Below are 9,817 nucleotides of genomic sequence, written 5' to 3'. Positions count from 1 at the left end.
ACACAAAATAAGTATTTTAAAAAATAATAATAAGATATACTGTGTATAATTATCATATTGCGTATACAGTACTTTTCACCATAAAGTTTAAAAAAAAAAGTTTAGCCCGGGCTCGAACCAGGTACCTTCTGCGTATTGAGCAAACGTGATAACCACTACGCCAAGAAGCCGCATATAACTACATAACGCTGTGGTGTGTGTCACACATTGTGGCTTCTTAATTAAACAAATTAATTAACAAAAAAGCACGAATGTGCAATACTCGGGGTACAGCGAAAGAAGCTGTATACAGACGTATACAGTTATTTCACCATAAAGTAAAAGAAACCCGAGGTTTCGCCAGGGCTCGAACCGGGACCTTCTGCGTGTTAAGCAGACTTGACAACCACTACACTACGAAAACCACTTACACTAAAAATGTGGGTTAAAGAAAGTTTTTTAATCCATTTAAATTACAAATAAATATGGTAATAAGCACAAAGGAAAATAAACATGTGTAAAAGTGATAATTACCGATTACACAAAATAAGTATTTAAAAAAATAATAAAAATAAGATATACTGTGTATAATTATCATATTGCGTATAGAGTACTTTCCACCATAACGTTTAAAAAAAGGTTTCGTCCGGGCTCGAACCAGGTACCTTCTGCGTGTTAAGCAAACGTGATAACCACTACGCCAAGAATCCGCATATAACCATATAACTACATAATGCTGTGGTGTGTGTCACACATTGTGGATTCTTAATTAAACAAATTAATTAACAAAAAATTAAAAATCCGGCTCTATAGCTTTGAGGACATGTCCCTGTAATATGTTCATGCCAAATCCCAGCTCAATACTACAACGAATAAGGGAGGAGTAGTACTTTAAAAATCGCACTTTTTACTCAATAGTGTCCAGATGGAGGAAGAAGAGGAGAAAATGAGTAAGTCCTAGACTCGGGTACCCCGAGTAAAAAGAATGATTAGATGGGAGGAACAACATAGGACAATGAGTATACTTACCAGACTCTGGAATGATCAAGCATTACCATTCTGTCAGTTGCTAGCAATATATGACGGCCACATCAATCACAACATTGTCTCGCAAAAACCCATCGCCGATATGTTGTTTGTGAAGAACAAAGTTGAGGTTTGGTGGATGTCGAGGTCTGGATAGTTTTCTTTTCTGGTTTGCCTGCCTTTGGTAAGGTCGGATGTAGTTCAACTTGTCCCACACCAATATCATCTCGCATAACCCTGTCCACAATCTCTGCAGCAGACTCAAATGGCCGTTCCATAGCTTTTCTCTTGACATCCCGTCGAACAGTCGCCACTTTCCCACGTCCTACAAAAAAAGAAATATGATTTGATTAGTAAATGGGTTTTTTTTTTCCGTATATTATTACTATCTTTCGTACTATACCAGAATATATATTTAATAAAATATAGAATATCAAAGATGACATAAAAATAAAATAAGTTGTTTTTCGTATGTCTAAGTGTCATAATTTGAATAAATTAATTAAGTTACATACTATAGAATGTCAAACATGACATAAAAATAAATTAATTTGTTTTACGGATTGAATTTTGTTTTTCGTATGTCTAAGTGTCATAATTTGAATAAATTAATTAAGTTACATACTATAGAATGTCAAATATGACATAAAAATAAATAAATTTGTTTTACGGATTGAATTTTGTTTTTCGTATGTCTAAGTGTCATAATTTGAATAAATTAATTAAGTTACATACTATAGAATGTCAAATATGACATAAAAATAAATAAATTTGTTTTACGGATTGAATTTTGTTTTTTTGTATTTCGAAGTGGCGTAATTTGAATAAATTAATTAAGTTATATAGAATTAATAATAATAATGACATACCTAGTCTCATACCACAGATGTGGTCATGTATGGATCCTCCAGTGTATTCTCCATCCTTCTCAAGTACAGTTGCTTTGCAAGTCACTGCCCTAGTCCGAAGACAACCGTATCGCCACGTTGTATTAGCACGTCGTTTATCAACCTTTTTGCAGTATTGGTAGCCGAGACAACCAAGGTGTCCTGTATAGATAATTAACATAGGATACAGTCAAAAAGGATATTTTTTGCTATTGTTATTTTTATTTCATTTGGGAAATTCACCCAACTTTAATAACCATTCAGGCCGCCGGCCTATAACGGTTTTAAACAATATGTTTTATTTTACAATAGCTAGTTTAGATTATAAAATGATTCCAATGGAAATAAGCTTTTAAGTGAGTTTGTTTGTAAATACTGTACTAACAAAACATGAAAACTTAAAACGATTTGGATTAACCCAAATATAATATACAGTTTGATTTTAATTTAGTTTAGATGTTCCTTATAAAACCGTATCTGTTATGTCTGCATCAACGGCAACCGGATTTGGTTCAGGAAATGGGTTGATGTCAATCTCATTTTCAACGTGTGTACAACCGGCTCATTGAAATAGCCAAGGTCACCAGCATACATGTCGACATCATCAGGTTGGTCACAATCTCTGCAATTCCACTCAATCTACCGATCTCTCACACCTCGCAAATACTCTGCTCTCGTCACTCCGGTTCACCGATCACAGGTATTGCATAACATACCTTCTTCGTTCTCTCTTACAGGTTGCTGGCAGTCTATACATTCGTACATTTTGATAACAGTATTGGAAGTAATGTGGATTTTACAAAATTGCTGACTTTATATGGACATAAAGACTGGCGTGCGTGATTTTTGTGCAATAATAGACCTGTACACAAAGACATTGAAGACGAATATGTTACCGCAGAGTGATAATGCGCGCAACATCAAACACAACTTTGAGACAATACATGTAACTTTAGACAATATTTCTGTTGTAATTTGCGTTGCTTTATTGAAAACACAAACAGTCCAACACATCGAAACTTTATTTGAATTGTTATTACGTTGAAATGATAAATCTACAAACAAATATTACTATGACATGAACACTTTACATAATATTACTTATAAAACAACCACGCCTGGGCAGAAACCGGGATAGAAATGTAATGGCCAATGAAATACATTTGCCACGCAAACGTAAATTAATAATGCAATACTGTACTACAAAGACGTAAATTATAATGAAATATTAAGATTCGATGTAAATTACAATATAAGATTCGACTCGCATGTAAATTAATAATAAAATTTATATTGATCTAATGCAAACAATACTGTATAAATACAATAGAGATGTAATCATGTAAATTAATAATAAAATACAAATAGCGAACGCAAGTATTAATAATTTATATACAGATTCGATAGTACATGATTTTTGGCCTATATTCATGCCATACTTTATTATAGTACATGATTTTTGGCCTATATTCATGCCATACTTTATTTGTTCGACCATACTCCTTTCTGTAGGCCATAGGCCATGGCGTTGACAATGACAATGACAATGATTCTTTATTTCTTTAACGACCCTTTTCAGGGTATGAAAGAACAATCTTTCAATCTTGAAAAATAACAAACTAAACACTTCCAGACATAATTGTTTTGGTCTTATACAAAATTGATATATCGAAAAGCAACATCTAACTAAAACAAATACAACATTTCATGAATAAATTTAGCTAAGTTTGATAGTTTTTTTTTTGGATCTGGTATTAAGTAATTGGTGCATTTTGGTTCTATTTGGGCGGGTGATATAATACTTTTGAATGTATATTTGGGGCAAATAAATAAATAGTGGTATTCGTCTCCAGTATCGTTTTGGTTACATAAAGTACATTTGGTTTTGTGTTCATTACTGTATCTTTTAGAGATCGGAAGTCGATGATTCCCACATCTGAACCTGCAGAGATCAATCCTTTCATTATCTTTTAGTAAAATTAATGACTTTTCGAATACTAAAACATCCCTAAAATATCTATAATTATCACACATTGAATTAGAAAAAACATTGTTACGCCATTCCTGTTTTGAGATGTCACTCAATCAGAGATTAATACTCTTTGCTACCAGATTTCTCCTAATGTTTCATTTTGAGTGAATAAATTGTCTAGCATAAAGTGGGGTTTTAATTCTTGAGATCCACAATTAAAATTATTCCAGTAAATACTTAAATTATTGTCTATGAGGTTGTTCTTAAGATCCAAGTATACATCATTTCTAACAGAGTTTAATGAAGGACATTTAAATAAAAAATGGTTTACTGTTTCTTTTTCGTTAGTACTACACATCTTACATAATCCTGTGTTATGACTTGACCAGGATTGTCTACGACCCTCAAGATCTAGAGAGTTTGATCTTGCTTTAAATTTTAAATTAATACTCTTAAAATTAGTTTTATCTAATAAATATTGTTCAAGGTTTGGAGTTCCTTTATACATAGTATATTCTGTTAACGTTGTTTTGCATTGGGCCTTTGAAAACCACTCGTTATGATCAACCTGTTTATTATTTTCCTAAATGGCTTTATCCAGTTAGTAGATGGTTCTTGATTAAATTTGTCTATAAAATTTGTTTTATTTAAAATATCTTTTACATTGTCATTAATAGACGGCGACATTAATCAATTATAAACATTATTTTTTTGGTATTTATTTAGTTTCTATTTTGTTTTCTTTTGCTTTTGGTTGTTTTCAGTTTATTTTCTGTTAGCTTTCAGTTATTTCCAACTAAACGGAACAATTTTTTTTGATAGAAGAATAATTAACAAGTGGAACTCGCTGCCCGAATTGGTTGTCAATAGCAAGAGTGTAAACTCATTCAAAAACAAACTTGACAAACACACACACATACACACATATGAGAGAAGAGGCTCCTTACGACTTTAGAAACTCATTTAATTGCCTCTTAACTTTACTAAAGGTAAGAATTACTAAAGGTAAGAATTTCCAGTGGTTTTCAGTAATTAGCCTACCCCATTCTACTTGGCCTGCTGAAGGAAACATTAACAAGATAGGCCTATAGGCCTGGTTAGTTTACAAAATATTTCAGTTTAAATTACTTATTTCCCTAATAATATTTGGATAAAATTATTATTACGGTAAATTTCAACAATATCATAGACTGTAAAAACATGTATCAAAATTAAAGAATGTACTATTATCAATGAATTTAAGAACAAAATCTACAGTATTATAATTTCAGGCCTAGGCGCGCCATACACCCATTAAGAAGACAATTACAGTAGCCTATATAGGACAAGTTTAAAATCTTTAGATATACACATAATAATCAAATTGTTGTTGTTTTTAGTATTTTTTTACATTACTTTCAGTAATTTTAGGTTGTTGTTTTTTTCAGTAACTTAGCTTTTCCCATTCTACTTAGGCCTACTGAATGAAACATGTATAACTTTTTAGGCTAGCTAAAAAAAACAATATTTAAGTTTAAATTACTTACTAACTTCAAATTATTTGGGTAAAATTATTATCACGGTAAGTTTCAACAATATCATAGACTGTAAAAACATGTATAAAAATTAAAGAATGAACTATTATCAATGAATTTAAGAACAAAATCTACAGTATCCAATTTCAGGCCTAGGCCATACACCCATAAAGAAGACAATTACAGTAGCCTATATAGGCCAAGTTTAACAATGAAAAGTGTTTAGATATACATATAATAATACAAGTTCAGGACCTGTACTGAGAAAAAAAAACCCCGCTAATTAATTTAACTTGCATAAATAAATATTTGTATTAATAAAGTGCGAGTTTTTTCTGTAATAACAACATCTGATAAATCAACATACCTCATTAATTAATAGAGGGCGACATTGCTAAAATAAAAATTATAAACATTGTTTTTTTTGGTATTTATTTAGTTTATATTTTGTTTTCGATTGTTTTCAGCTGCTTTTGGTTGTTTTCAGTTTATTTTCTGTTAGCTTTCAGTGGTTTTCAGTAATTAGCCTGCCCCATTCTACTTGGCCTGCTGAAGGAAACATTAACAAGATAGGCCTAGGCCTAGTTAGTTTACAAAATATTTCAGTTTAAATTACTTATTTCCTTAATAATATTTGGATAAAATTATTATTACGGTAAATTTCAACAATATCATAGACTGTAAAAACATGTATCAAAATTAAAAAATGTACTATTATCAATGAATTTAAGAACAAAATCTACAGTATACAATTTCAGGCCTAGGACATACACCCATTAATTAAGAATACAATTATAGTAGCATATATAGACCAAGTTTAACAATGAAAAATGTTTAGATATACATATAATAATACAAGTTCAGGACCTGTACAATAATAATTTTGAAAAAAAAAACCCCGCTAATTAATTTAACTTGCATAAATAAATATTTGTATTAATAAAGTGCGAGTTTTTTTCTGTAATAACAACATCTGATAAATCAACATACCTCATTAATAGATGGCGACATTAATCAATTATAAACATTATTTTTTTGGTATTTATTTAGTTTCTATTTTGTTTTCTTTTGCTTTTGGTTGTTTTCAGTTTATTTTCTGTTAGCTTTCAGTTATTTCCAACTAAACGGAACAATTTTTTTTTATAGAAGAATAATTAACAAGTGGAACTCGCTGCCCGAATTGGTTGTCAATAGCAAGAGTGTAAACTCATTCAAAAACAAACTTGACAAACACACACACACACATATGAGAGAAGAGGCTCCTTACGAGTTTAAAAACTCATTGCCTCTTAACTTTACTAAAGGTAAGAATTACTAAAGGTAAGAATTTCCAGTGGTTTTCAGTAATTAGCCTACCCCATTCTACTTGGCCTGCTGAAGGAAACATTAACAAGATAGGCCTAGGCCTGGTTAGTTTACAAAATATTTCAGTTTAAATTACTTATTTCCCTAATAATATTTGGATAAAATTATTATTACGGTAAATTTCAACAATATCATAGACTGTAAAAACATGTATCAAAATTAAAGAATGTACTATTATCAATGAATTTAAGAACAAAATCTACAGTATATAATTTCAGGCCTAGGCGCGCCATACACCCATTAAGAAGACAATTACAGTAGCCTATATAGGACAAGTTTAAAATCTTTAGATATACACATAATAATCAAATTGTTGTTGTTTTTAGTATTTTTTTACATTACTTTCAGTAATTTTAGGTTGTTGTTTTTTTCAGTAACTTAGCTTTTCCCATTCTACTTAGGCCTACTGAATGAAACATGTATAACTTTTTAGGCTAGCTAAAAAAAACAATATTTAAGTTTAAATTACTTACTAACTTCAAATTATTTGGGTAAAATTATTATCACGGTAAGTTTCAACAATATCATAGACTGTAAAAACATGTATAAAAATTAAAGAATGAACTATTATCAATGAATTTAAGAACAAAATCTACAGTATCCAATTTCAGGCCTAGGCCATACACCCATAAAGAAGACAATTACAGTAGCCTATATAGGCCAAGTTTAACAATGAAAAGTGTTTAGATATACATATAATAATACAAGTTCAGGACCTGTACAAAGATAAATTTGAAAAAAAAACCCCGCTAATTAATTTAACTTGCATAAATAAATATTTGTATTAATAAAGTGCGAGTTTTTTCTGTAATAACAACATCTGATAAACCAACATACCTCATTAATAGAGGGCGACATTGCTAAAATAAAAATTATAAACATTGTTTTTTTTGGTATTTATTTAGTTTATATTTTGTTTTCGTTTGGTTTTCGGTTGTTTTCAGCTGCTTTTGGTTGTTTTCAGTTTATTTTCTGTTAGCTTTCAGTGGTTTTCAGTAATTAGCCTGCTCCATTCTACTTGGCCTGCTGAAGGAAACATTAACAAGATAGGCCTAGGCCTAGTTAGTTTACAAAATATTTCAGTTTAAATTACTTATTTCCTTAATAATATTTGGATAAAATTATTATTACGGTAAATTTCAACAATATCATAGACTGTAAAAACATGTATCAAAATTAAAGAATGTACTATTATCAATGAATTTAAGAACAAAATCTACAGTATACAATTTCAGGCCTAGGACATACACCCATTAATTAAGAATACAATTATAGTAGCCTATATAGACCAAGTTTAACAATGAAAAATGTTTAGATATACATATAATAATAAAAGTTCAGGACCTGTACAATAATAATTTTGAAAAAAAAAAACCCGCTAATTAATTTAACTTGCATAAATAAATATTTGTATTAATAAAGTGCGAGTTTTTTCTGTAATAACAACATCTGATAAACCAACATACCTCATTAATAGAGGGCGACATTGCTAAAATAAAAATTATAAACATTGTTTTTTTTGGTATTTATTTAGTTTATATTTTGTTTTCGTTTGGTTTTCAGTTTATTTTCTGTTAGCTTTCAGTGGTTTTCAGTAATTAGCCTGCCCCATTCTACTTGGCCTGCTGAAGGAAACATTAACAAGATAGGCCTAGTTAGTTTACAAAATATTTCAGTTTAAATTACTTATTTTCTTAATAATATTTGGATAAAATTATTATTACGGTAAATTTCAACAATATCATAGACTGTAAAAACATGTATCAAAATTAAAGAATGTACTATTATCAATGAATTTAAGAACAAAATCTACAGTATATAATTTCAGGCCTAGGCGCGCCATACACCCATTAAGAAGACAATTACAGTAGCCTCTATAGGACAAGTTTAAAATCTTTAGATATACACATAATAATCAAATTGTTGTTGTTTTTAGTATTTTTTTACATTACTTTCAGTAATTTTAGGTTGTTGTTTTTTTCAGTACCGTAACTTAGCTTTTCCCATTCTACTTAGGCCTACTGAATGAAACATGTATAACTTTTTAGGCTAGCTAAAAAAAACAATATTTAAGTTTAAATTACTTACTAGCTTCAAATTATTTGGGTAAAATTATTATCACGGTAAGTTTCAACAATATTATAGACTGTAAAAACATGTATAACAATTAAAGAATGAACTATTATTAATGAATTTAAGAACAAAATCTACAGTATCCAATTTCAGGCCTAGGCACGCCATACACCCATAAAGAAGACAATTACAGTAGCCTATATAGGGCAAGTTTAACAATGAAAAGTGTTTAGATATACATATAATAATACAAGTTCAGGACCTGTACAAAGATAAATTTGAAAAAAAAAAACCGCTAATTAATTTAACTTGCATAAATAAATATTTGTATTAATAAAGTGCGAGTTTTTTCTGTAATAACAACATCTGATAAATCAACATACCTCATTAATAGAGGGCGACATTCCTAAAATAAAAATTATAAACATTGTTTTTTTTGGTATTTATTTAGTTTATATTTTGTTTTCGTTTGGTTTTCGGTTGTTTTCAGCTGCTTTTGGTTGTTTTCAGTTTATTTTCTGTTAGCTTTCAGTGGTTTTCAGTAATTAGCCTGCCCCATTCTACTTGGCCTGCTGAAGGAAACATTAACAAGATAGGCCTAGTTAGTTTACAAAATATTTCAGTTTAAATTACTTATTTCCTTAATAATATTTGGATAAAATTATTATTACGGTAAATTTCAACAATATCATAGACTGTAAAAACATGTATCAAAATTAAAGAATGTACTATTATCAATGAATTTAAGAACAAAATCTACAGTATCCAATTTCAGGCCTAGGCCATACACCCATAAAGAAGACAATTACAGTAGCCTATATAGGCCAAGTTTAACAATGAAAAGTGTTTAGATATACATATAATAATACAAGTTCAGGACCTGTACTGAGAAAAAAAAACCCGCTAATTAATTTAACTTGCATAAATAAATATTTGTATTACGGTAATAAAGTGCGAGTTTTTTCTGTAATAACAACATCTGATAAATCAACATACCTCAT

General features: G+C 29.8%; 1 protein-coding gene across 1 annotated transcript; it reads right to left on the bottom strand.

Annotated features, from left to right (window-relative positions):
- Nucleotides 1-693: 693 nt before the first annotated feature.
- On the bottom strand, nt 694-2,657 carry LOC140039387 (uncharacterized). The gene is made up of 3 exons (XM_072084989.1): nt 2,609-2,657; nt 1,875-2,054; nt 694-1,330 (listed from the first exon to the last, which is right to left on the bottom strand). Exons 1-3 carry the CDS (start codon nt 2,655-2,657, stop codon nt 1,071-1,073), a joined length of 489 nt encoding a protein of 162 aa, XP_071941090.1. The 3' UTR covers nt 694-1,070.
- Nucleotides 2,658-9,817: the final 7,160 nt, after the last annotated feature.

This window comes from Antedon mediterranea, chromosome 2 (genome assembly GCF_964355755.1).
Source record: "Antedon mediterranea chromosome 2, ecAntMedi1.1, whole genome shotgun sequence".
Taxonomy (NCBI): domain Eukaryota; kingdom Metazoa; phylum Echinodermata; class Crinoidea; order Comatulida; family Antedonidae; genus Antedon; species Antedon mediterranea.
Note: the sequence above shows the minus strand (reverse complement) of the source record. Positions and strands in the feature narration are given on the sequence as shown.

What these genes read in the sequence shown, in the direction of transcription:
- LOC140039387 (XM_072084989.1), bottom strand. Translation starts at nt 2,657, where the DNA reads ATGTACGAATGTATAGACTGCCAGCAACCTGTAAGAGAGAACGAAGAA. An exon ending in TGTAAGAGAGAACGAAGAAG is followed by an intron (nt 2,055 to 2,608) that starts GTATGTTATGCA and finishes TTATCTATACAG; the next exon opens with GACACCTTGGTTGTCTCGGC. An exon ending in CATCTGTGGTATGAGACTAG is followed by an intron (nt 1,331 to 1,874) that starts GTATGTCATTAT and finishes CTTTTTTTGTAG; the next exon opens with GACGTGGGAAAGTGGCGACT.